The sequence below is a fragment of the Anas acuta genome, chromosome 22, assembly GCF_963932015.1.
Source record: "Anas acuta chromosome 22, bAnaAcu1.1, whole genome shotgun sequence".
In the NCBI taxonomy this organism is placed as follows: Eukaryota; Metazoa; Chordata; class Aves; order Anseriformes; family Anatidae; genus Anas; species Anas acuta.
In genome coordinates, this window is record NC_089000.1 from 2,494,437 (window position 1) to 2,521,666 (window position 27,230).

The 27,230-nt window shown below is 54.0% G+C and overlaps 1 protein-coding gene across 3 annotated transcripts in view; it reads right to left on the reverse strand.

Moving 5' to 3' along the window:
• Window positions 1-382: 382 nt before the first annotated feature.
• The window catches only part of KAZN (kazrin, periplakin interacting protein), a 179,168-nt gene continuing 152,320 nt past the window's right edge, over window positions 383-27,230 (reverse strand). The window contains exons 1-8 of one of the 3 annotated variants that reach the window (XM_068658261.1): window positions 15,317-15,336; window positions 10,061-10,252; window positions 5,471-5,607; window positions 4,439-4,609; window positions 3,739-3,928; window positions 3,132-3,262; window positions 2,986-3,036; window positions 383-2,299 (exon numbers count right to left, since the gene is read on the reverse strand). In XM_068658261.1, coding sequence (XP_068514362.1) covers window positions 2,132-2,299; window positions 2,986-3,036; window positions 3,132-3,262; window positions 3,739-3,928; window positions 4,439-4,609; window positions 5,471-5,607; window positions 10,061-10,196 — 984 coding nt within the window. In that variant the 5' untranslated portion in view covers window positions 10,197-10,252; window positions 15,317-15,336 and the 3' untranslated portion in view covers window positions 383-2,131. Of the gene's footprint in view, window positions 2,300-2,985; window positions 3,037-3,131; window positions 3,263-3,738; window positions 3,929-4,438; window positions 4,610-5,470; window positions 5,608-10,060; window positions 10,253-14,920; window positions 15,207-15,316; window positions 15,337-27,230 lie in introns of those variants that run through there. The other 2 variants (XM_068658262.1, XM_068658260.1) reach the window with 2 other exon arrangements.

The following is a 27,230-nucleotide window of genomic DNA, read 5'->3' on the forward strand; positions in this document are numbered from 1 at the left end:
GTCCCAACTTCACCCTTCACTTGCACAACCCGACCCCAAATCCCTCCAGATTTGGGGCGGAAAACAACCAGAAGAGAACCCGTTTTCCTCCTGTTTGGCATCGAGGCCAAATCCAAAGCGGGATGGGGACGGCCTCATGGCTGGGGTGCCAGACACGCCCACCCCAAAGCTTATCTGCTCATAGGTATACCTCAATATGGTTTTATTCCCAATTAACACCCCATTACCGTGTTAGTTAACAGAGCTGGAGAACCACCTTACGGGTCCCATCACCCGTTCGCAGCCCCCCCATCACCCCAGGGCCCTCCCTCCACCACATCAGCCCCCAGCCTCTGCCTGGCACAGGCAGGTCAGCGAGGAATTACACCACAGGGAGCTCCTCCGTACTTTAAAATAAGCTTTATTTAGATTTTTTATATTTTTTTTATTATTTTTTTTTATATTTGCATCCATGCCTTCAAGGATTCTTCCCCACTCACGGGGGGAAAAAAGTTAAATCTAATGTTACCCATAATCCATATGCTATTTCTCGAAGTTCTCTTTTAAATAAATCATCCTCTTAGTCATTTTTTTTATTTTTTTTAAGAATTATTTCCTAATTTACAAAAAAAAAAAAAAAAAGCTGAAATGCAAAGGAAACTACTTGATAACAAGGAGATTGCTCGTCCGGTTTGTTGGGTGAGAGTTTAAATTAGAAAAATGCAAAGAGGGAAGAGAAAAAAGAACAAAAACGAAACAAAACAACAACAAAAAAAAGGACAAATGTATAAAAAATCTTTTTCTGCAGGGACAGAGGCCACCGGGCCCACCCCCAGCACCGCCGCGGCCCCCCCAGCATCATCACGATAGAGGGAGCGCGGAGCACGAGGGCGGCCGCAGGTCGGCTCCTGGGCTGTGAGCCAAAATATCCCCTTCGACACAGGGCGGGCGCTACCGAAATTAAGAAAAACAATGACACGATCGCAGCGTTATTAAATAATCTTCATACATTTTTTAAGAGCTTCAAATTATATCGTAAGCGTTAAAGCGTAAGGTACTTGCCGTAAGCAGAGCGCGGCGCGTGTTAGTGGTGTGTGTGGGGGGGAAGCGGCTGCTGGTGGGGTGATTTTGGGGCGTTTTAAGCGGATTTCGGAGCGTGAGCTCCGTGGCCGTACCCAGCGCCCCGGCGACAATAATGCCCCAAAACCCGGTGCTGCCCCACGCCGCCTGCCCCCGGCTCCGAGCTCGCAGCGCTTCCCCCCAGTTTTAATTCCAGCGAAGGGCGAGCACCCCAAATCCGGGAAAAACACAGCAGGGAGAAGCCTGATTTCCCAGAAAACGTTGAGGTTGCGTTTTTTTGTGTGTATTTTTTTTTTTTGTCCTTTTTTTTTTTCCAAGGCGTTAAGTGCTCTCGCAGCCGGGACGAGGATGCTCGCGGCCGTCCGACCGCGCCGGTCCCCGGTCCCCATCCACATCCTCCCGCCCGCGGGCAGCGCCCCAGGACAGTACAGTACAAAGAGCCCCTTCCTCCTCCCCCAGCCCTCCCCCACCAACATGGAAAAATATAAAACCCCCCCAAAATTTCTGCAATAATTTAGTTAGAATAGCTCCTCTCTGGGTTTGTGCAAATAAATTAAAACAACACAAGGAAAGGGAAAACACTTATTCCAGACCGGCAGGCGTTACGACGAGCCCGGGTGCTGCCTCCTCGGATTTTGGCCAGGGGGACGTCACGGCGAACGTGATTTTGGTGGCTTTTTTTTCTTTTTCTTCCTTTCTTTTTTAAGGTCTCTTAAGACGGCGGGGTCCCCCTCTCCAAGGCGGGTTCCAGAGGCTCCGGAAAACAGCGGTTTCGGACAAGAGACGTCACAAGCACAAAGTGCACGAGATTCCCGTTATTTACAGACACGCAGCAGTCCTTCAAGTTTCAAGTTTCATCAAAAGAAGGAGGGGAGAAAACGAAAAAAATAAAAAAAAAATCCCAAAACGACAAAAAAAACGAAGCGACGGACGAAGAAGGAAGAGTTACTGGAATGCAAAAATAAAATAACAACCCCCCAAAAAAATGGAATAAAAGGGGGAACGAAATTACAACACGACAGCAGGGGGATGCACACGCAGGGTTGGGGGGGATGCACAGCGGCGCTCGGGGTCACCAGTCCGCATCCTCCTCGATGTAGTAGTCGGGGGCCGTGCCGTCGAAGAGCCCAGGGTCGAGGGACTTGCGTTGCTTGCCCCGGGCGAACACCCGCGAGATGGAGCCGAAGCCCATTTTCTCCTTCTTCTTTTTCCGTTTTTGGTCCTCCAGGTCTTCCAGAGACTGCAAAGGGAACAGGGTGTAGGGAAAATGAGCGGTGAGCTGAGGGAAGGCAGCGCTGAGCTGGGATCTTTTGGGGGTTTGGTTCTGAGTTTGGCGCTGATCCCCCTGCCCGTGGCAAATTGGGTTTCTCTTTTAAGCCCTCTTGGGGCTTAAAGCAAGCTCTGGAGGTGCCAGCACCCCTCCCCGCCCGGGCTGAGTAGTCCAGGTCCCCAAAAAGGTGCTGGTCCCAAGGAATAACGAGGTGCAGACCCCAAGAAGAGCTCCTGAAATGCGGCATCTGAAGTCATGGGGCAATGTTGCTCCCCACCCCGAGGAATCGGCTTCCTAAACAATCCTTGCTACACAGGGACGGCCAGAGCAAGGCTCTGCTTACAGCTCTTGTGTGAATATCCCAGCTTTTTGGGGTAAAATATATAACATAATGTGACCTAGGCTGTGCCTCACCGAAACGGAGGCTGTGGTGGGCTCAGAGCACAGCCGGCACCTCAGCTGGGTTTGGGGACAGATCACTGCAGTCTGGGACAGCCCAGACTTAACATTCCCAACAGTTTTTTTTTTTAATTATTTTTATTTTTTAAACCCCAAAGCAGGCGGTGTGAAATCGCTGCCTCCAAGCACCCCCACCCCAACCACCCCCCAGTGCAGGGCTCCGGGGCTTTTTGGCACAGGGGTTTTCGGTGCCCTACCTGTACAATGGGGTTGTGCAAGTTCTTCTGTACCGGTCCGGGGCTGTCCCCCTGCAGCAGAAGGGGACGGAGGGCATTGAAACAGCACGAACGCAGCAGGGGGACCCCGCAGGGACACCCCCCACCTGCTGCCCCCCCAGACTTACGTTGCAGAGCGAGTGCGTCCGATGCCGGGGCGAGTTGATGTCGCTCGGCGTGGACGAGCGGTCGCCTTCTGCCGCCGAGGCGTCGGAGATGATGGACGGCTGCCGGGAGTGGCAGGGGCTCACCCGGACCGCTGCGGGGTAGGGGAGGCAGCAGGGGGTCAGCAGCACCCCCCCAGGAGGGAGGCAGAGCTCAGGCACGGAGCTGCCTCTGTGCGACCTCCAGCTCCCCGTGCAAAAGCCCAGAGCCCACGTGAAAGCTGCCCCCTCGTGCAAAACCCCAGCACCACCCGTGTGAAAGCTCAGGTCCCATTCAAAACCCCAGCATCCCCCCTGCAAAACCCCAGCTTGCTGTGCAAAACCCAAACCTGTAAAAACCCAAACCCGTGGGGAACCTAAGCCTGTAGGAAACTCAAACCTCTGCAAAACCCAAATGCCAACCATGCCCACTGTGCCAAACTCTGGATGCGACTGCCGATACTTATATGGCGAGCAGATTTCCACCCTAACCAAGGCAGCCACAGCCGTGCAGGGCTCACCAGGCTGCTCCCGCTGCAAATTTCACGCCAAAACCCCTCCGAATTTGAGTGCCCAGGTCTTGGGGTCTCACCTTGCCGGTCGGCCGAGTGCTGGGGGTGGGAGTGGTAGAGGGTCTGCTGGCTCTGCCGGATGGCGGCTGTCAGTGGCAGGTCTGCCTGCAGCACCCACTCCTGGTTGCCGTTCAGCACCGTCTCGCCCGGCATGGCCAAGGAGTGGCGCTTGGGGACGTCCTTGGTCAGCGTGGCCAGGGACTGCTTGGCCTGGGGAGGACACAGCAGGGAGGGGGGGGGAGAAAAATAGGGACATTTCCTGGAGCTGCAGGAGCGGCAGCAACGTGCGGTGTAAAACCCACCCTGCCCTTTGCAGGTGAACGGCCAAATCCCTGCAGCAAGGACACCCCCAGCTCTTTTCCCAGCTCTTTTCCATCCATGTTTTTTTTCTTTTTTCTCCTAGCGTTGCCACAATGCAGTGACTGCAGTCAATGCTACGTGCAATTGGCACAGCGCTGGGGCCAACGTTTATCCCCGATACTCACGGTGGTCTATAACACACCCCCCTGCAACACTGCAGCACATGAAAATACGGCAGAAAATTCAAAAAATGAAAAATACTGCAGCAAATCAAAACTCCCCAGGGTCTCCAAGCTCTCAATCTGCTGAGCCAAGAGCCCGCAGCAGTGCATGGGGCCGACCCTTGGATGCTTCTGCAGCTCGGGCTCACGGCCACGCCAGGGCATGGGTGGGTGATGTGGGTGCAGGGGCTGAGCTCACCATGGCCAGCTCGGCCTCCAGCTCCTTCATGCGGTTGTCTTTCAGGTCGAGCTGGGAGCGCAGGGCGCTGGCGTGGTCCGTCGCCTCCTTGGCTTGCCGCCGCAGCTCCCACTTCTCCCTCTCCAGCAGGTCCTTCTCCTTCGCCAGGGCTTTCACTGCGTCCTCGCTCTCCTGCAGCAAGCCGGGGAAGCCGTCAGGATGGGGGGAGCAGCCAAAAGAGACCCCCCCAGCTCTCCCCCACAGGCACTGGCGAACCCGTGCCCCCAAACCAGATGCCTGCTCCCCAAATCCGGATGCCTGCACCGTGCCCAAAAGCTGAAGACCTCCACCAGCACCTCGACGCAACTACTTGCTTTCCCTGCAGTGCCCCTTTGCGTTGGGAATTGCACGGGATTTCTCACAGAAAGGGAAAAATGTCCCTCTGGCTCTCCCCGGCCTACCCCAAGCTGGCTGCGAGTGCTGTTCCTTTGGCACCAGCCTTCAAAAATAGAAAAATTTCTCCCTTTGCATGGAAAAAAGCCCAGAATAGCCGCCCGAGCCGGGTTCCCACGCTCGCTCGCGCTGGTGGACAGCTCCAGGCAGGCAAACCACGAGCACAACAGGAAACTGTGCCTACACCCCCCAGCTTTCTGTCCATAAAACATCCAGAAAAATGCTATTTATAACCGAGCAACGTGCTATGGGTTGTGCGGTCGACAAGCTCCTAACCTTATGGGCCCCACGTAAAGCATGTCCTCGGAAACGAGCTGCCTTCGGTTTCCAGCCAGCAGAAAAGGACTGAATAAAAGCAAAACCCCCAAAAAAACCCCAACTGAGCCTTCCAAGCCAGCTCAGCTAATTACAATCTCTGGCCTCCTTCGTTTATCACTGATAAGCGATAAATCCTCCTCCCCTTCTTCACCATTCCCCTGCTGCAGGGGCTGGACTGCAGCAGGGGAGTTGCTCGCAAGGGGCCGAGCCCCATTTTGCTGCATTTTTCCCCCAATACGATGAAAGAAAACCCAACAGCCTCACGCTGGTGCCCGGCCTCACTTTCCGGTGCTGCTCGTAGTTGCGGATGAAGTCGCGGAGCTGCTCCTCGCGGCTCTCCAGCGTGGCGTAGAGCTGCTGCATCTGGCTCACCAGGTCCGTCTTCTCGGCTTTCAAGCGCTTGCGGTCGGCTTTCATGGCTGGGGGGAGAGAAAACGGGGGTAAAAGCAGCCACTGGGGTGAAACAGCCACTGGGGTTCCCCCTCCAGCACCTCCGCTTCGCCAGGACCCAGCGGTGAAGCGGTGACCCTGGGGAGCACCCCCAGATCCCTCCCCACATCTCGCCAAAACCCCTCTGCCTCGCCAAAAACCAGCACGGGGAGCAGTGCTGGGGCTTCCCGGCCAGCAGCAGCAAGCCCCGAAGCAGAGGGTTTTGGAGGACACCAAAGGCTGGTGAAGCACCCACCCCTGGCAGCCTGCTCTGCATGGGATGCGCCGAGCAGAGCGAATCCTTCACACCCTGCCCCTACCAGCTCCTCCGACCCCAAAACGGAGTGATTTGGGGCAGGGTGCTCAGCGCCAGCTTTGCGGGCACGGTAAATTCATGCCCAGGTCTGGCATCGCATCATTCAGGAGTTTAAGGACGGCAGCAAAGTCCAGCTCTGCTGGAGAACCGCTCCCCAAAGTGCTTAAAAACTGCTGGGGCTGTGATCATTTTGGTGCTTTGTCCTTGCAGCACGTGCTCCAAACCCTGCCCCAAAAGCACCACGGGGCGCCCAGGAAAGATTTGGGAGCGAAATGGGTGCTGCAGTGTCAGGGGTTAGCCCAGAAAAACACTTCCTGGCTAATGCCTCGGTACCGCAGCAGAAGCCCAGGTTCCTGCTGCAGCCCCAGCCCTCCCCACCCCAAGGGCTGAGCAGTCGGGCTCCAACACCGAGTGGAAAGCAATAAAAAAAAAAAGGCTCCGCGTGCCTTTCGGCCCTGAGAGAGCAGGAAGTTATTAAACACCCTTCGACCCTGCAGCGGTCATCGCCCTCGCTGCGTCGCAAGCAGGCGAGCTTTGCAAGGTGTCCTTTTGTATAAAAACAAAATAAAAATAAACCCAAACAAACACAGACGTCACCCAAAAAACAGCCAGAGGCTGCACAGGCACACGCGAAACACCAGCAAAATCCTCTCCAGGTGCCTTTGCAAGGAGGTGCTGCTGCTCCTTGAGTTTGCCAGCAGCCGAGGCTGCTGCAACCACGCTGCAGCCCCATCCCCACGCGTGGGTTTTTCTTGATTTACCCGACCCCACCAGCAGCATTTTCAGCCCCACCGGCCGGCACCCACAGCACACGGCCTGCTTCCATTCCTGGGAACACTCCGAGTCCTTAAAGGTTTATGGGAAACTCTTCAACCCCTGCACCCACCAACAAACCCAAGAAAACAATAAAAAACATTCAGAAGTATTACGAGGAGACAAATACGCAGTCTCTCGAGGTTTGATATTTGCTGGGCAGAGCTAACCTGAAGCCCATGGGTGCTCGCCGTGGGTGTCCTGCTGCTCCTGCCCTGCCCCTCCAAAAGCAACGGGGAAAAAGAGCTGGAAAAGGTTTCTGGTCGAACACCTCTCTGCTGGGGTCTGCCAAGCTGCAGCGGCACAGCGAGTGTGCCCGTTTCAGATCATATTTGAGAGATTTGCTAAAATAAACTCTTTTATTTTCCACTCCTATTAGCACTGCTCGCCCTCCTCCAGAGCCGATGAGCTCCTAAGCTTAAAAAAAGATTTATCGGGCGTTTGAGAACTTCATTCCCAGCGCAGCTGATAGGAAATTAATCGAAAGAGGCAGGAGATAAATAGAAAGTTATGCAAAAGCGAGCCGGGCTGCCAGCAGCTCCGTACCTCCTCGGCAAACGAGCCCAGCTCATTACGCAGGGCAGCCCCAGGGGGATGGGTCGGGCTCTCACAGCACATCCTCCAGTCATGCAGGCATCGCGTTTTTGGGCAGAGCCCGTCCAGCCAAAAATCCCACCCCTGTCACCCTCTGTGTGCAGCTTGGTGCCTGTAGCTTCTTCCTCCGACGCCCAACCTGCCCGGCACGGCACGGCCAAAACTGACGCGGCTGCGATGGTGCCGCCACCCTGCGGGTCCCTTTCTGGCCTCTTTGGGATGGAATTTAGCCAACACATGCTAAAAAGAGACATTTCCCCTCCTAAAACGATGGTTGTTAATAAATAGCACGTTCCCTTTCAACGTTAAAATTCTGATCTTGGATGGAGAGACGACGAGCCGGGTGGTGGTGGCATCACCTAGCCCAGGTTTGCTTGGAGAGTCTTCGGCTGATGATTTGGGTTTGGTACCTCGGGAACGTGATAACGGAGGAAAAAACGAGCAGCCCTGCACAGGAGGGACACGCAACGCCATCCTGTCGCGTTGACATTCACTTCATTTCTCCTGTTTCCCCATCCCGACCGTGAAATTCAATGTTGTCACCGTGACCAAGCCATAAAATCGGGCGACCCCGCGCAGGGCTGGCAGCGCCGCCCCTCGCTCCGGAATGAAATTTGGGCTCACAGCACCTCTGGGGGCCCTGTCCCCAATTTCTTTGTTACCTCCCTGAAGGAGAACACAGAGGGGTTTTGCAGCAGCTCTGTGCCACCGGGGGACAGGGCTCAGAGCGGGATGGAGGCCACCAGGCTGCAAACCCCCCATGGAGGGGACGCTGTGCCGGGTTTGTGCCTGTTCACGTTGCCGGAGGAGGAGAGGAGGACGTGACGCAGCACGAGAGGATTTCTTCTTGGACATTGGAGAAAAAAAAAAAAAGGTGCAAGCGATGGAATTAGCCCAGAGGAAGGAGCGATAAAACAAAACCCCGGTCTGAGCCGCTCCAGCACATCCTGTGCCGTGTCAGACCCAGCCCGTCCTGCACCTATAAATACAGATCTGCTCCCTGCAGGAAGGGCTCTGTGCTGGGGGGACGCATCTCAGCACCAAGGTGGCTTCATCCAGTCCTCTCCACGGCGAAACCAAACCCTTGTGGAGCTGCTGGAGGGCTGCAGAGGCTGGAGCCTCCCCTTCCCTCCTGCCGCCTGCCCGGCACTTCCCGGCGCGCCGCCAGCCGCCGGCACGGATTTCCCTATCGCTTCCCCGGCACTTCCCCGCTACTGACGTGGCCACCCGGGAGGAGGCTGTGGCCTCAGAGGCCCTCTGCCTGGATCCTGAGCCATGGGGAAGCCTGGAGAGGTTTGCAGCAGCTCCTGAACCCGCAGCCATCGGATCCCCAGTTGGCGAGGCCGGCGGATGCGTTTTTTTGGAGTTTCTGCCTTTTTTTCCCTTCTATTTCTCGCCGCGTTTCTCTCCGCAGGAAGGAAATAAAGTTTCTGCTCAGCTCGTGGGGACGGATCCAGCACCAGCAGCTTCTCCAAGCGAGGGGGAAGCTTTCCAGTGTGTGAGGGGAGGGAAGCAGCACTGGTTTAAAACCACTTCTTGTTCCACCGCCGAGGCCCCCCCATCCCACCCATCCCACCTGCAGGAAGTCCTGGAAAACAAATCCCAGCAGGCCAGTAAAAGCCCAATAAAATATATATATATATTCCTTAAACACCCCTGATTCTCAAGCCAATCTCATCTTTTTTTCTGCACTGTCCTCTGCAGAAGCGTGTACAACCCTCTTAAATGACTTTTTTTTTTTTTCCAAACAGTCTTGAATCCATCCTGCTTTTGCATATTTTTGCATTTATCAGCACTTCTGCCTGGACTGAGGCTTCTCTAATGAAGATTTTTTTCCCCGAGTGTGGGGTTGGAAACCCAGAGCATTTCCTGCTGCTGGAGACTGAGCCAGCGGAGTGGGGGAAAGCTCCTTGCTCACGCACACCCGGCAGCACTTCACATTTTTATTTTTTTGTGCAGAACTATCAATCCTCCAAGACTTCAGATTTCTCTGCCCTGACACCTGATTTTGCATGGAAAAAAAACTGCCTGGTCAAACAGAAAGAAACATCTCCAAGCCCCGTAACAGGGCAGAAATTTCTAAAAAGGGCCAATTCCTTTATTTGCACATCCCCAAAGAGCAATGACACAAGAAAGCAGACGGGCCAGGGGTGATTCCCAGCCCCCCAAATCCTACTCCCAGCCCCAGCCCCGTGCAGTGCCCCCACCCTTGGTCCCATATCACCCTGCCTGTATTCCTTTCCAGTTTATTCAGCAGGAAGAGGTTTTCTGGGGAGGAAAACCTGCGCCGTGAGGTTTTGCCCTGCACAACCCATCACTGGGGTGCGCAGCGAGCTCTCCCCGCGGGAGGACGCACGAAGCACACGTGCATCACCAGGAGCCCTGCTGCTCCCCTCTGAAAGGGTCCAAGGACCTCAGATCTGAACCAAGCCCATCCCGCAACATTTTCCAGCTGCATTTCAGCTTGGTTTTCCTCTACATTTAGCAGCAGAGCTTTGCAATGCCACGAGCACTGCGTGCTCCCTATTCCCCAACCCGCTGCCCTCGCCGGTGGGGCAGCGCGAGGATGCTCAGGGAGCACCCCTTGTATCCAACACCCCCCCTTGCACCACCTCACCCAAATACGAGGGATGCCTTCTCCTTCCCTCATTAACTAACTCGCGGTGATGCTCTGGGGTTCCAAGACACCTGGAAAAAAGCCCCGTTGGGGCAGCCCTTACCCTGCAGAGCCTCCTTGGCGCGCGCCAGCTCCTGCTCCTTCTGTGCCAGCTGCACCTTGAGCTCGGTGGCCGAGAGCACCTCGGGGGACTTGGTGCCGTGCGTCTCCTCCAGGTCTTTCGACAGCATCTCCTTCATTTGCCGGAGCAGGTGGACCTCCTCCTGCAGCTGGGCCACCTCTTCTCGCAGCAGCGCTGGGGGAGAGGGAAAACAACGCGGGCACGTCAGCGCCGCCCGCTCAGGACCCACTCACGGGTAGCAGCAACAAGTCACACGACACAGCAATAACCAGCAACACAGAGTGGGAAATAAGTTAATTAACAAGAGGTCAGAGGATCATTTAGGTTGGAAAAGACCTCCGAGATCATCAGTCCAACCGCCCAAGCAACAATAAATAGTAAGAAAAATCAAGAAGCTTCTCCCCATCCAAACCACCTGAAAAACCTGAAACCCAGGTAATTCCCGAGGTGCACCAAAAAGTTCAGAGCACAGGAGCAGGAGCTGCTGGAGCTGCAGTTGTCTCACAGGGACGGGTGCTTGGGTGGCCAAGGAGCTCTGCAGCATTGCCCAGTGCTCGGGATGCGTTTAGGAAAACCCAACACCTGCTCTGGGGCTGGGAAGGGGAAGGCGCTGCTTCCACGCGATGCTCCCCAGATTTACACCCAGCGAAGCAGCTGTTCTTGTGAGCTCCTCGGCACGTCCCAGCCCACATTCAGGTGCTTTTCTCTCACCTCCATGCTGTACCCACAGCCCCCTTTTCCCCTTCCCATCCTCTCCCTGGCCCACTGCAGCCAGATGTTGCCATCCAAACCCATTCGCTTCGAGCACACGAGCAGCCTGCCTGTGCTTTTCCTCATCCTGTTGCTCCACCACCTTCTTTGAAAAAGAAAATTAACTTGATTTGTCCTTCCACATAAGCAAAAAAACCTCCCCTGGGTGAAGCAACTACCAGCAATAGCGTAAATGGCCATTTCTGCCTGCTTTCCCCCAGGACAGCAGCGTGCTTGGGGCTGGTGCTGAATAACTGCACCGTGGCTCCCCAAACCATGGCAGCAGCCTGAAACTCAAAGCCTGTGCTAAAAAGAAACCCCAGCATGCATGGTACAGGTCCTGGGGAAAAAAAGATTTAGATTATAAATATTATATATATATAAATATAAAAACTTGTATCAATCTAAAAAAAATAAATCGATGTTCTCTCTGCACTCAGCTGTGTTTCGGTCCTTTCCATGCCACCTCTCAGCCACGCTGGCACAAAATCTATTTGATTATTATTATTATTATTATTTTTTAGTTTATTTCTAGCAGAAATGCACTGAGTGACCCCTACCTGTGTGGCTGCTTCCCACCCTCCTGAAAGGTGGAGGAAAAACTGGAGGAAAAACCCAAATTGCCCAGGGCCAGGGCTGGGGCGAGCCCCTGGGACTGCTGCACCCCGATGTGGTGCCCGGGTCCCTTCGGTGCCCGAGCCAGCAGCTGCTCTGGAAAGGCATAAAATCTGGTTTGCATACTTGAAATGCTTCCCTTATGAAAACTGGCAAGGCCTCGTTCTGTAAATTATTTAGCAATAAAGTCACTAACGAGGAACATTCGAGCTCCGGGCTGGGGATTTCATTAAAGTCCAAAGTGCTTTCTTGAAATCCTTGCAAAAAGCTTGAATAAATACGCGTCCGAGGAGCTTGGCTCAGCTCTGCCCATGTTCCCGTTTCCCAGGGGGCCGGAGAAATCCTGAGTTTTGGCCTCCGGCGTGCAGGAAACCGGGGAAAACGCGAGGGGCAGGGCCCAGACTGGGGGCGCGCAGGGTGTGCTCCAGGGGTGTGTTTCTGAGACCGTGCCACCGAGCGCCTTCGTTGCACGTCGGCGGGCGAGGAGAGGCACAGAGGGGACAGGACACAGGAGTAGGATGCACGTGGGTGCTGGCGAGGACCTGCAGCAAGTCGCTCGCCTCCCCAAAATCCCCCCAAAATCCCATTTTGCTTGCACGACCGACCCTGCAGTCTTGCCACCCTGGGCACGAGGCTCGCTCAGGCAACCCCACAAACCCACCGATCGCTTTTAATTCCTTTTTTCCCTCCCCTGATTCATTTTCACCTTCGGTTTGGCTTTTTTCTTGTCCTGGGAGCCACGGTTGGCAGTTCCCTGGCAAATGATTAACCGCAGAGCAGGGCGCACAGGGCAGGGCAGGGAGCGCACCGCGGCCACCTTGGGTCCCCCCAGTGCCGTAATTCCCAACTGGGGTTGCTTTGGTGCCCAAGACATCCTCACGCGACCACAGCCCCGCAGACAGAGGTGAAAACTTTTGCAGAAATTAAAATTAAGACCCACAACCAGCAGCAGGGCCAACGAGTGCAACAAATACACGAGACCGAACCCGTGGAGCACACGTGGGCTTCACTGAGCTGCTCTCGTGCACGCCGCGTAACTTCCCTTGCTTTTTGATTTTATTTGGAAACTATTTAATCGATTTTCTAACTTTTTAAAAACTTTAAAAAATATATTTTACTGTTAAAGAGCTGATTTTTCTACTGAGCTTGGATTGGTTTGAGGGAACGAGCCTGAACCACGGTGAGGACGTTTCACAACAGACACCGGCTCTGTATTACTAATATATACCCATGGGGAGAAGCACAGCCCAAAAATCCAAGTTTCGAGGGGAAAAATCCCAACATCTCGCTCTGCTCAAACAGCACCAGACACGCCAGGAGCTGCTCCAACCCCTGGAGAAGTCTCGTCCTCCTCCCTGCCTCCTGGGGCTGCCTCCGCTGCTGAAGCCAGAGGCGGGTTTAAAGGCAAGAACCCGCCACGCTGATCCCAGAAAGGTTTTTAAAGTTTTTTTTTGGGGGGAAAGAAGCCAGAATTTCTCCTCTCATCAAGTCTCCTTAAGAAAATGCTTAAGGAAAAAAATATAGAGTGTATTAAGAGGGTGACAAGGTGTGAGGGATGCTGCAGCTCGGGGTTAGGAGAGGACAAAGCAGGACCTCGAGGCCTCAGCACCTAAAGCAACGCCCCGGGCCCCAAAAGGTGCCGCTTCCCAGCTGAGCGACCTCCTTGGGAAATCCCAGTAACGGGGAAAATAAGGCCAATAATTACTGGGAACCTCGACTCAGCCCCTACACCCTGCAGCCCTGGGGGGATTCTGGAATTGCGCAAAAATGACCTAAAAAAACAGAATCCACGGCTCCAGCCCCAGCCCTGCCGCTGCTAGTGCAAAGCCGTGGTTGCTCTTTTAACCCAAACCCGCTCATATTCAACCCAAAGGTGCTCGGGTTTTGGAGTTGGGGCTCGCAGTGATGCTCACCTCCCCACAGCATCTGCAAGGTGGATTTGGGGCGGCAGCCCCCACGCACAAATCCCACCCCTTGCAAAAGTCCTTGTGCAAAAAGCTGCCGCAACGCACTTTCCTCTGCCTTTTTTCTTATTTTTTGCCTTCTCCTTCTTTTGCTTTCAGCCTTTTTTTTAAATTTTTTGGGGTGGTTTTGTGCCCTGCCTCCTAACGGGGCGCCGCAGTAACCGGCGGGAGCTCCCCTCCCTCCTCCAGCCCCGCAGCTTTCAGAGCTGCCACAAAACGGGCAGCTTGTGAAATTAATGCAATTTAGACATTTCCCAGACTAATTGATGAAAACTACCATTCACACCGAAATAATTGCCTGTTAATTATATTTTAGTTGATAGCATTAAACTTCCCTGACACTGCCGGATCCTACATCCTTTATGCTTTGAGCACTGATTAGCGTTAACAGACAATGTAAATAATAGATTTTTTTTCCTTGAATTATTCCTTTTTCTAATTTTTTGAAGCATCTGCAGCGAATACCTCCGCACAGCATTCGGAGCTGAGCTTTCCCCTCCAGCTCCTGCAAATCCCATCTCTGGCTGCTCTGGAGCGGATCCCCAGGCCAGGGAACCTTTTCCTGGCCCCGTACCAGGCACCAATTTCAGAACATCCCCTTAGAAGATTTTTTTCCCCGCGTAACTCAGCCGACACCACCGCTACGCACACGCCTTTGCCATCAGAGAACATCTATTAAAAAGGGCTGCAATGGGTTTTCTTGCAGCGGGGTTTACGGTGGCGCGGTTCCTACCACGGACAGGAGCTGCTTTTTTGCCATTTTTGCCGTTTTCACCATTTTTTACCCTCAGGTCCATGCCCACAGAGGGCACGGGGCGAAACTTGGCCCCTCCTGCCTCCTGCACAGCCCCGGCCCAGGGGTTTTATAGTTGTGTGTGAATATAATAAACTTATAAAAACATCTCTCCATACAGACACACACACACACATCTGTTTCCTAGGACACAGGGATCACAGGCTGAAGAGCAATTATTAGACAAAAAATCAGGATTTAAGCCCCAGGGATGTGTCCAGCTCATCCCCGACCAAGCACCCCACCAGTCCGGAGAGCTGAGCAGCTCTGGTTTGGAGCTGCATTTTTGGGTACCTGAGCCAGGTTCACCCCAAACCCTCCAAGCACCGCAGGGACCGGCAGCGTTCCCCCTCTCGGTGCATCCCAACGGGCAGTAAATTGGGGGAGAACCAACCCGCAAAGTTACCAGGCACCCCTAAACCTCCCCAAAATACATTTGTCAGGGGGAGCAGAAGGCTGAGCGCCTCGGGACGAGCTGAAATCCCGACACACACAGGGCTGGGAGGGGAAGGCGGGGGGGGTTTGGGAGCAGCGGGGCCGTGACCTCGGTGGCACCGCGGTGACACCCTGTAAGCGTCCGCGCGCCCCGCAGGGCGTGCATGCGGGCAGCTTTTTGTTCCTTCCACACATGGAAAAAACTAATAATAAAACATATTTTTAAAAAATTATAAAAAAATGAAGTTAAAAGTAAGTTGGAGCTCCTCCCTCCTGCCCCCTTACCCACGGGGGCCAGGCCGGGACGCATCCTGCCCCGCGCGTCCCCGCCGCCCGCTGCCGCCGTCCCTCGCCGTGGCCGTGGCGATGCGCCGGGGGCTGCTGCTGCCCGCTCCTCCTGCTCCGACTTCATGGCGCCCGCTGCCCCGTCGCCACCGCCGCCGCCACCGCCTCCCCGCCGCGGCTCCCGGCCCTGATGTCACGCCGGAGGAGTGGCCTGGCCCGGGAGTGAACCGCCAGGAACCGAAAGGCGGCGGAAACAATCCCCGCAGCCGGCCGGCGTGGGGAAACTGAGGCACGTGGAGGCAGCGCCTCCCTCACCTCCGCACCCCGTGCCACCCCGCCGTGACCCCGTGGCCTTCATGCACCCCCAAAGTGGGGCTTCTCCCTCTGCTCACCCACCTTGCCGGAGGGATGCGGGGCAGGTAGAGGCTCCCCGGGGTGCTCCCGGTGCCCGGCTCCTCGCTGCAGGCTGGGAATGTTTTGGGGCAGCGCTGCCGCCCGCGGTGCCCATCCCCTGGTTCTCCCAAAAAACTGCACAAAGGCTGCAAAAGCTGGCTGCAGGGAAATCCAGGCACAACCCCGAGGGGCAGCCTCGTGATGGGTGCAAGTGGTCGGACAAAAAATGCCCAGACCACGGGGGTGAAAGGCAGCCGGGACCCCCCGGGGGCTGCATTTCCCCGGCCGTTTGACGCTGTGTGAAGGCAGCGGTGCGAGGACAAGCGGGCGCTGCTGGCAGGTGACAGGGGATGGAGCAAGGTGCAGGGGATGTCCCCAGGTCAGGGTGTGTCCCGAGTCCCCGAGCACCCAGGAGCGGGTGCTCCACACCCAGGGAGCCCGTGAGTAAGCCAGGAGGAAGGTTCAGGCTGGGCCAAGCCCCGTTCCTCACCCGCAGTGCTTCGAGCGATGCCACCAGCGGGAAACGGCACAACACCGGGCACAAGCTGGCAGCTTGGGCTCAATTTCTCTCAGAGAGGCTGCTTCAAATCTAAGCTCAGCCCAGGAGCACGGTGCAGGGGCTGCAGCACGCTGGATGGCATCCCCTGCACGCGGCCACCCTGTGGGCATTGCCTCCTTGCCCTGCCACGACCCTGCAGCTGGCAAGGCGATGGGAAACCCAAAGCCAAACCTCGCCGAGTGGAGATCCCCCCTGCGTGGCTGCGGGGTGCTGCTGCCTTCGCTGCATGCCCGTCTCCCCGGGGCAGCTGCTGCGGGAGGGGAGGAAGCAGCAGCCGGAGGCTGGATTTTTGTCCATTGAGTCACTTCCCGCAGATTCCAGGCAAGGGGCCGGGCTCTTTCTCCCCGTGTCCAGCGGGGAAAAATCGCTGCGTGCCCTGTGCAACCTCCACGAGCCCCGTGCCTCCAGCCTCCAACCTCCAGGAGCCTCCTGCCTCCACGTGCCCCCTGCCTCCAGCTTTCCCAGTTGGAGATCCACCAGTGTTCGAGCCGTGCCGGGGTGCAGGAGCAAGCCACCCTTGGGAGACCACCACCAAATCTCCCAATTCCTTCAAGGCTAAGCCAAATCTCCCTCTTTCCCCCAAAAAAAACACCTCCAACAGAAGCAGGAGCAACAAGCTGGGGTCACAAAGTGCTTCAAGGCCAGCACCGGCACCCCAAAAAGTGCTGATCTCACCGAAACACCCGACAGCAGCTGGCGGATAATGAAACCCAGCCTCAGCATGTGGATCTAGGTAGGGCTGGCACGGGAAAACCCAGCTCCGGTTTCGGTTTCTCTTCCCGTTGGATTACGCCGTCATAAAAAAATGCATCGAGGAGATGTTGCAAAACAGAGCAGCTTTCTCTTTTTTTTTTTTCTCTTTTGTTTCTGGCAGCTTTTAGGGAGGCCAAGACCTCGATAATCAATAAACGTTCATTTTCCCCTTCTTAAAAATAACATCATCCAGGGAGGACAAATGCTGGGGTGCTGACTCCCAAGGATGCTCTGATTTGGTGCCATTTCCTCAACTCATCACACTTTTTTCTTTTTGTTTTTCCTTCTTTTTTATCATCAGAATGATGGTTGCTGTCACAGAATTTTATGCCTAACGACTTCTGGCATCCTTAGGATGTTTTCATTCAGATGCTAAAACGCTGTAATGAGAGCGAGATAATGGCCCGCAAAAATAAAATGATACAGATCAAAATAGACGGGATTTGGTTAAAAAAAAAGAAAACAAATAGAAATTATCCATCCTAATTAGCAATCAGACAGAAAGCAGGGGGGGAAATAAAAAATGATGCATTCTTGGGAATTTATCTTGCAAGGTTTTCGAGCCATGGATGTCGGCAGGACATCACCGCCCCACGGGGACACACTGTGCTGCATCAGCACACTGCGTTTGTGCTTGGCGGTCACTTTGGGGCAACTCTATCGAGTTTTCAGTATTTGCTTCTGTAATGGAGATTCTTACCAACCTGTGGCCTCCAGACTGGCAAAAAGTTCGTCCCAGCTTTGCAACAAACTTTGCGTCAGCTGCAGGGAGCGAAACGCAGGTTCTCCGGCAGCCCTGAAGCCCTCGGAATTGTTATTTTCCTTTTAAAAATAAATGCTGCGGGGGGGGGGGCAAGCACACTTAATATAGATTCAGCGTTATTCTGGGCTTTCCATTATTCATCACACCTTGCCCTGCGCCGTGCCGCAGCGCTTACATTTCCATACGTGATGACAACGAAATCGCACGGCTCCTGCAAAGCCGCGATAAAGCGCCCGCTCCGGCGGCTGCAGCAGCATGCTCGACGGGCTGCTGCTAATTAGCAGCACGTAATTAAGTTCCTGTACATCGAGGTGCTGCCGCACGGCAGCTCCCCAGCTCCTGTGAGTATCTGCTGGAGTTTGGGAGCTCCTCGCCCATTTCTCAGACGGGCACACTGCTGCCCATGCACGGCCAGCGGCCCCTCCGGCACAGGGCAGGGGACCGGCCGCACGCTGGGGACTAGCAGATGGGGACACCCACCCCGAGAGGTTAATAATGTCCAGATGTGCAAAAAACGTGCTCCCATTCCTAAAATCACCTGGATGATTTGCATCCTCGGTCGCATGTGTGATTTTAATAGTGCTGAAGGTGGGCAGCACGACCTCAACTGCCTACCTCGACTTCAGGCGCTATCTTTACGCACCAGATGTTGCTGCCTTTTTAAAAATTGTTTGTATTTTTCAAAGCAACCCTTCAGCTTCAGCCCCTACACCACCAGCCCCTATGATTTGGGGTGAGGCACAGTGGTCGGGTGTGGAGCTGGATGCGTGCAGGGCTGCGAGGCACAAAACCAGCGGCAACTCCAGTCCAGGTTGGCTTAGGGCAGCGTTTAACTGGGAGCCACGCACCTGTGAACCATTTCAACGCTTTGTAGGAACAACACAGGATGCAAACGTAGATTCACATGTGCAGCTCGCAAGCAAGGAGTCGTGCAGTCTGTACGTCTGTAACAAAATCCCCAAACTAACCTTAAAAGAGGTAAATTAATCCGAAGTTCAAGGAAAATTCTCCTCTCCAGGACAGAATAAAACCAAACGCCTTGGCAGAGGGCAGACCTGTAGCACCCAAGTGCAGCAGGCACTCGTCCCGTTCCTTACCCACAGAATATTTACAAATCAATCAAAGGCAATTCATCAGCTGGAGGAAGACACAGGTTAACGAAGAAAAGCAATTAGCTGGCAGCACACAGACAGGGCTCCTCCGGGGAGGAACTGCTGTGGCTGGAGCCTCCTCTGCAAAGCCTCTGAGCTCCACTGAAAAACTAAATTTCCAAGGGGCGACCTGAATAATTAAAAGCAAGAGTTAATGGCTCGGGCAAACAGCTTTGGCAACGCCACTGCGTTGAGCAGCACGGCCACAAAAGCACCTGCGAGAGAAGCAGGGGACCGAGGGGCCGCATCCTGCACCCTGGGCAGTGATGGAGCCAGGGCGCACCGAGCTGGTGATGCTGGTGCTGCTTTTTCCATCCCAGTCCTTCCACCCCAAAGGGGAAATCCCAGAGGATTGGCAGCGCTCCCCTTCCTACCCGTTTCATGGCCACGGAAGGTGCCAAACCTGGAGTTTCATACGGCTGAGCAGGACCAGCACCACCCCAACAGCGATGCCGAGAGCCGGGGGCAATTTGGCCACAGTTTTCCTTCTTCAAGGAAAAGCTCCCATCCATTCAGTACCGGCCCTGACCGCCAGGCTGGGGGCAGAACAATTCTTTGAGGACAACACAGAAAAGATAAAAACGACTGCACTGCAGCACGGAGAGCACAGCACCTGGCACGATGGCTCTGAAAAGAGCTGACTGCCGGAGCAGCGAGGAAAAGCCAAGGGAAAAGCCCCACACAGCACAATGCTTCCAGGGCCAACGTCAACGTAACAGCCCGGCTCTCCTCTGGATGCTTTTGCAGTTTTATTTTTAACCCTTCTCCATGTTGCATTAGCTGAAAGTCTTCATGCTTAAAGGCGGAGACAGCGTCAGGCACAAACATTTGGGCACCTTCCAAGTGCACTTCATGGACACCCCTCCCGGTCCAGCCCTGAAGACTTCATTCTCAAAAGCACCACGATAAAAACCCTAAAGAAAGAGCCCTGTTTCTGAAAACTTTTTCCTGAGCACAAACGAGCACAAATCTGCACAAAAAGCCCCTTCCCGTGCCCAGGTCCGGCTGGCAGCCCCGCTCAGTCCCCTATCCCCAAATCTTGGCAAATTTGCTCAATCTTTTACACCGCATCCGACTGCAACGAAACCACAACACCCCACGTGCCAGGAAAAGACCAAAGTGACCCCAAATTGGGAGCAGCCAGCTGCAAATGGGGAGCCAAACCCCGACAGCTCCCCAAAATCGAGGCTATTTCAGAAAAGACAGCGAGGGAGGTGCTGGGGTGTGCCCAGCTGGTCCGTATGCCTGCACCGAGACAGAAAAAAAAAAGCCACTTAAAGCCCTGAGCGCTGCAGTTGGTGCCTGCCCGGAATTAAGTAACGTGCAAGATTGCAAAGTTAATAAAAGTGACAGGCTTTTATTAATCGGCGCTCACGTCGCGCTGCTCGGAGCTGGCAGGCAGCAGCTCCGCCAAACTTATCAGCGCTTTGCACCAGGCCAGGCCAGGGCTTGGAAAATCCGAAATAAAATAAAATAAAATGAGAAAGGAGCAGCAGAAGCCACGGAAGACACACAAAAAAACAGAGCTCAGCCTCAGAGCATGGTGGCGAAAATTGCATCCTGGAGAAGGAGAGCGTGCAAGGAAGCACAGAAACCTGCGGCGCTGGTTGGGTTTGGGGTCTTCTTTTATCCCCCCAAAAGCTTCAATTTGATGTCAACCCCTGAAAAGCCCGGCTTTCTGCTCAAAGGTTCACGCTTCTCTGTCGGTACTGAAAAGAGTTCTCCATGCTCCCCTTCAAAGCAAAGCATCGGGATTTTGGCTCCCGGCTCCACCTCCCCTTTTCCCAAACCATTTTTGACCAGCTGGGGTTGGAAACCGAGCCCAGCGATGAGTAGCCCTAGGAGAAAGGAGCCCAAGAAGCACTCCAGACGCACTCGTATCAACTCAAACACGACCAAGGATAATAATTGAAGCCTGTGTTCCTGATGCATTACTCAAGCAAAGAAAATATAAATAAAAATAAAACTTTTCCTGCTATTTCCTTGCAGAAAGCTTCACCTCGTGCACCTGCCTTCGCATCGCCCTCGGCAGCCTGCTCCCGGGCACCTCCCCAGCACCAATATTGTTGTACCGGGGAGACGAGGCCAAGAACAACAGAAACAGCCAACGCCACGCGGGGATTTGGGAGGAAAAATCAACAGACGGGAGAATGCAATGCATCCGACTCAGCGCAGGCAGGATCGGGCTCCGTTATTATTTATTTATAAGCACATCGATGCGACGGGCACTGGGGCTCTGCAAGGGAGCCGCGCTGCTCCGAAATGCTAAAAAAGCCCTTTTCCATGTATTTATTTTTATTATTTTTTGGGGAGTTAGATTCACCCTCGCGCCGCAGTCCCTGCGGGATTACAAATATTTGATGCCATCTGAAAGGAAAACAAAACCGTCCCGAAATGACAACTGAGAAGGAAACAATCTGGGCTTCGCCGGGGAAGTTTTAACCTCCAAAATCTGTCTCGAAATTCCGGGTGCGATTTCTGCAGGCGAGGGAGGAGGGAAACACACCACAAACGGTGCCTGCTTCTGTGTCAGAGTGGCAATTTTAGACGGGATTTTAAAAATAGCATCGCTCCATTAGAGTTAATGCTATTCAGATAGAAAGTGCAAAGACAAGTGATGAGCCCGGGTGGATCCCTGACAATAATCAAATCCCTCAAGGCACTGATAGCGGGGGCTGCCTGCAGCCCTTGGGTCGCTTTTACTGGGGAAAAAAAGAGGAGCAAGGAGTCAGCAAGGAGCCTCCTTACCAAGCCAGCCTGCCCAGTGCCTCCAGTCCAAGCAGCTCAGCGAGCGCAGAGCAGACCCTTGGTGAGCTCTGCACTGAGCTTACGAATTAAAAGAAAACAAAAAGTTTTCCAAAAAGAAGTCACTGGAAAGCCCCCCGGTGGTTGTGTTGCACAGAAATCTGCATTTTCTCCCCCAAACAAAGGGCGCTGGCACCCACGGTCCCAAACTCACCAGCTCCCGTGCCACCAAGGGGTCCCACACGGACACCTCGTGTTCCTCCCCGTGCCCCGTTTCGTTACCTTTTTAAGCACCTGCGCCCAGATATTGATAGATTTTACATCCATTCAAGGGCTTTGTAGCAGGATCTGCAGCCACGTGTCCGTAAAACTCTAAATTAAACACACAAAACACTTTTTTATATATTCTGGTTAAAGGCAGCTGCGTAACGGTGCCACGGCAGAGGTCCTCAATGTCCCCAACAGCCCCGGTGAACCACGGGGTCTGTTTCCATGCAAATGTGAACTAAAAGCCTAAATTTTAGATACCCAGGTTTTATTTATTTAATTATTGAGTGTTTTTATTTCTAAACCAAATAACCAGTGCCTGTTTGGAAGCAGCGGTGTGGGGCCAAAGGAAAAGCATGGGCTTGCCCCATGGCAGCAGGGTCAAGCAGTGACCACAGAGGCTTTATATACAGGGAAGTTTTAATTAAAGTTATTTGAAATTAAAACCGTGGTTTCATTTAACACACGACGCAGGGAAAAGGGGGGGGGGAAGAGTAAGCATTCGTAAAAAAAGGGAAGCGTTTGCCAGAGCTGATTGAGCACAGGGATTATTGAGCACCACCTCCACCACACAACACCCCCTTAGCGAGCCAGAATTGCTCCTCCTCAGCCAAAACCCTGCAAGGACGGAGACCTTGGTACTCACAGAACAAAAGATGTTCCACATCCTCACAGTACCAAGCCCCAAAAGGACGCAGGAGCCCCAGTGGTGCACGCACAGCCTCAAAACCCACCCGCTCAGCATCCCCTTGGCTGCCCAAAGCCCTGCTGGTTGGATCGAGGGGATCCAACCCCAGCTTGGCCAAATTCAGTTCACTTCATCGAAGCACCATCGGCTGCCCCAAACCAGGATCACACCAAAACCTGTCTGAGGAACGCCACGACCTCTCTGAAACTCCTCGCAGTGAGTTTCCCTCGCTGTGTGCAATGGTTTGTGCCTCCTCTGGCAACGGCGCCGCCAGCAGCAAACACAATCTGTGCCTCTGCCTCGCTCCTCTCCTTGCCAAGTGCAGCAAAGAGGAGGATTTTCTCCGCCGTGAGACAAACCCCGCAGGCTGTGCGGCTCGGTGTGAGCCGGGAGAAGCTGGGCTGCATGTGAGAGGCTCGTTCCTGCACACAGAGAACTGAAAAAATCCCAGAGGGGGCTGGAGAGCTCAGCGTGGGACCCAGGGGAGGATTTGGGGACTGGGTCCCCAGAAACCAGGCAAAATGGAGCTGCACGCCCGAGCTGCCAGCTGAGGAGGCTCTGAATACACGTGGGAAGGAACACACGAGGAGAGGACCTGCCAAGGTGCACAGCATGCTTAAAAGACCTCATTTCCCCCCCCTAAATGTTGTATTTGATTCTTATTTCTATTTTTTCCTGCTCCCTGGCAGGTTTTCTTTGCCGCCACCCCAGCCAAAAGGCACGAGGAAGGGAGGTGCTGTTGGGGATTGCGAATACCTGAGCATTATGGAAAAGAACTATGCCAAGAGTGAGAAAAAAAAGTCATTTTTCCTTACAGGCACCCTGGGGCTCCTAGAGGGAGGAGGAAGGAGGATTTATTTCCCCATTTGCACCCATGCAAACCCCGCAGCCGTGCAGGGGGGGTGCCAGGAGATGTGCCCAGCACTGGGACCACTCACCTTGGGGGACATCTCCAGCAGATACAAAGAGCTCAGCAGGATTTCCAGAAGCCCCTAAGCTGGTTAGGTGCCTAAACCCCTTTGAATTTAGCCGCCTTCGTCAATCCCAGCTTTATCAGCGTCGTTAGCCACTTAAACACATCCTCATCCCATCGCTGTCCACTGCAGGTGCCAAAGCGGGGCAGGGAGGCTTGGTTTTGGGGCCAAGCGAGCAGGCACCAACCTGCACGGCTCCCCTGCAGAAACAGGGGGGAAACGTGCACCCCTGGCAGCCTGAGTTTGGGTACGTTTGGTGCTTTGTTTTGTTTTCTTTCCGCCCTTCTCAGTTTATCGCTGCGAGCGCTGCGATGAAGGGGAGATCGCTATCTACAAAGCCTCTTTGAAACAAGCAGCAAGGGAAAAACAGGGAAAAACGTGAATGCTGCTCCTCCTGCCTCACACCGGCTGCTGTAAGGGGGGAGAAAGGTTCAGAGCACAACGGGCAGAGTGTGGAGAGGCGCTGAATGCAGCAGGCAGCGGTCCAGGGGCTCAGGCAGCGGTCTGGGCACTCGGGCAGCACAATTTTCAGAGGTACCCGGTGCTCTGAGGATGCCCAGCTGCAAATCCAGCCCCGGGCACTGCCCAGCCCTCCCTGCAGATCTCCGCTCTGCAAACCCAGCGTCATTTTTGCACTTGGAGGTTGCAAGGATGCAGGAGGCAGATGCAAGGGGGGCTGTGTGGGCTTTTGTTCCCCCCCCAGCTCTTTGCGCCTCGAAACCAAATCACCCTGCGTGCTGGAAACCTGCTCGTTCTCCTGCAAGCCTCCCTGATAAGCTGGGAACAGGTTATAGGGAAGGAACAGGTCCGGGCGAGTCAGGCTTGCTATCTCATCAGAAGCACGTTAATTGCTGATAATTTCCGCCCACCCGGCGCATCCAAGAGAAAACGTGAGGAGCTCACACCAAGGGGCTGCAGCAGCCGGAGCACACAGCTCCAAAAAGCACCACGAGACAGAGCAAAACTTGTCCCCTTCACATTTCGGGATGATTAATCTGGACTTGGCACCACCAACCTGCCCGACGCTCTGCACCTTGCTGAGCTCTCTGCCTGCTCCCCCCACCCGCAGCAGGGCTTTTGGGGGGATTTGGCACAGGCACCATCAGGGAGGTTTCTGGTTTCAGGGGCCCTGCTGCCCCGCGTCAGGACAAACCAAGCAAGCATCGCTAAAAACCAAATGTGTAGGGACCAAAAAACCCATCAGCTGCTCCACCAGGTGCTGTTGTTGGCAGAAAATTAATCAAGGGCAGCTCCAGCAGAGCGATCACCATCAGTGTTGCCCATCAGCATGGGACAAATCCATCACAGCCTTTTGCCTTCCCCAGATTGAACCCAGGATGTGTTTTAATAAGAATAACGAACGGGTATTTTGCATGAAGAGTTGATGTCCCAGGGAAAAACGGGATTCCAGCTCCCAGCCTTGCATTGTGCCAGCCTCCCTGGGTTTTCTTTGCACGCTCGGAGCTGGAGGCCAACGAGGCTCGGAGCCGCCTTCGCCTGCCAGCCGCACCTTTCTGCCGTGATTGTGCTGGCAGGTGGGGGAGGCAGCCCGAAATTCAGCCCGGCGTCATTCAAATATTCCCCTGGGAGCGCCAGAAAAAAAAAAAAAAAAGCCCAAACCAAACCCAAACCCAACCCAACCCAACCGCACAGATCTTGGCTTTGAGCTGCCCGTGAAAGGAGGGCTTTGTGCTCGGCGTCTCGGGGCTGGGTATCGGAGTCTCATCTGATGGGTGCTTTCATCGTAACCCTTAAAAACAAGGCTCCACAAACAGCCCCTTTGTTCTCCCTCACCTGCCCAATTGTTCCTTTCCCCCTTGTTTTGCTGTATCAAAACAAACAGGCGCGCACCGCCCGCAGATTCGGGCTGCTCTCGGAGGGTTTGTGGCACAGATCCGATGGTCGCTGAGTTATTGCAAAGCGGTAAAAGCATGCCTGGTGGTTGGAAATATTTCTTGGGAGGAAAAAAAAAAGATGAAAAAAAGCCTTTATCGTAGGAAAGGAGGCTTCGCTTTCTCCGATACTGCACATCAGACCAGAAGGAAACGTAAAGGACGACATTTTTAATAATTCATTTCAACAGATCCCCGTCCTTCCTGCTTTCTAATGAAGTCTCCACAAGCAAAATCGATACAAGAAACACAGGTTTTGCCTTTTCTTTTGGCTTCCAGAAGGCAAGGAAGGCCACTGATAGAGAGTTTCCCAGCCATTCAGGGGATATTTGGAGTTTTGCATCCTCAAGGATGAGCAAATGCTGAACGAGGGCATCCAGGAGAGGCTGGGCTGAACCCATCCCAAATGGGGATGCTGTTGGGGAAAGGCTCTCCATACCTGTGGCACAATTATCATCTTCTGAAAGAACGTCATGTAGTCTTTAAATTGCTTCATGTCGCAAGATACCGCAGAAAGAAACTTGCTCCGTGAACATTTCACGAGTTCTGGCCCTTGGCTGAGCTCTACACAAGCCCAACGAGTCCCTCTCGTCTTCATCTTGGGTTATTTATTTTTTTAAATTAGTTAATTTATTTATTTTGGAGCTTTATGTAGGGTTGCCATGTGATATTTGGCACGCTTCGCGAATGAAGGCCAAAAAGCACCAGTGAAACAACACAGGCTGCAATTCTTGGGCTCCCTAGACCAAAATTCACATCAAATCGCACAAAAAAAGACCTGGATCAAATCAACCGCTGCCGCCTAAACTGACCTCCCTTCCCAAAGAAATCAGAATTCGGAGGGAATTAAACCAATGGCTTGTTGATGACGCAAAAAGCTGCAAAAATAAATGCTATCTGAGTAAGCGAAGGGTGGAGGGGGGCTGATTTTGAGATGGGCTGAGGACGAAAAGTCAAAAACAAAAATAAATTAAAAACATCCAACTGTTGATCCTAGGTGACTTTTTTGGGGAACCTGCCCTCGAAGTTCAGCTACAGATCCGACCACACCACCTGAAGCTCTGGCCCTCCTCTCTGCAGCACGCTCTCAAAACGTCGTTTTCTCACCCAAAATGAGCCCACTCCCTGCACCCCACACACGGCGCTGCCCGGCTTTGCTGCTCTTGCCCAGACCTCCCCCATGGTGCCAACTGCAAAAACGCCACCAAATCCATCGCACGTGTGCCTGTCGGCAGGGACAGCCCCGAGCTGGCTCCATCCAAGGGCTTTTTTTTCATCCCAGTGCCCCTCCGGTGCTGGAATGGGAACCACGTCCCTTCCCACGCCGCGCTTCTGCACGATCTCGAGGCTCAAAAAGGAATAAATGTCTGGCATTACTTCTTCAGAGAGAACTTGTGCAATAAAAACGGGGAGAGTGGATGTCCTCTGGATGGTAAAGGTTATCAAAATATCAGGGTTTGGAGGACTGGGGCAGTTCCAGCATCTCTCCCTAATACCGAACACAAAAGCAATCCCTTGCAGGAGCGTGCGATAACGAATTTCTTCCTGCAGCAGCAATGAATCAAAGGGCAGCGCTCAGCTGATGGGAATCGATTTTTCTTCCTTCCTTTGCACTTAGAGAAAAGCGGGGCTGCGGCCAGAGCCAATTCAGCAGGAACAAGTCCCCCGACCCGCAGCATCCCTCGGGGCATCGCGCTGCCTCCTCGCAAGCCCCGCTGGCAGCGCTCAGCCCTTCCCAGAGCAGCAAGCGAAAGGGAGTTTGCAAGGAATGGGGTTAGACCAGAACAACAACAAATCCCCCTTCACACGGGCAGAATTCCCTCACCTTTAAGGGGTGACTCCGGTGCAGCAAGGTGCCGAGCCGCTGTTAATTAAAAAGGTTTTTGCTCCACACTCCCTCCAGATGACAAACCAAAGCGTGCCTGGCTTTTTATGTGCAAGGAGGAAAAAAAAAAAAGCTGTCTGTACCGCAGCTCATCCAGAGATCGATTCCTCTCCTTCTCGCCCAGCTCTTTAGTAGGGGTCACTGAAAGCAGCGCTTTTCTTCCTGCTTTTGTGCTGCCCTTCCTACAGACCCAGGATGGGGAGAAAACCCTGCATTGATCCATTTTCCTCCTGAATCCCA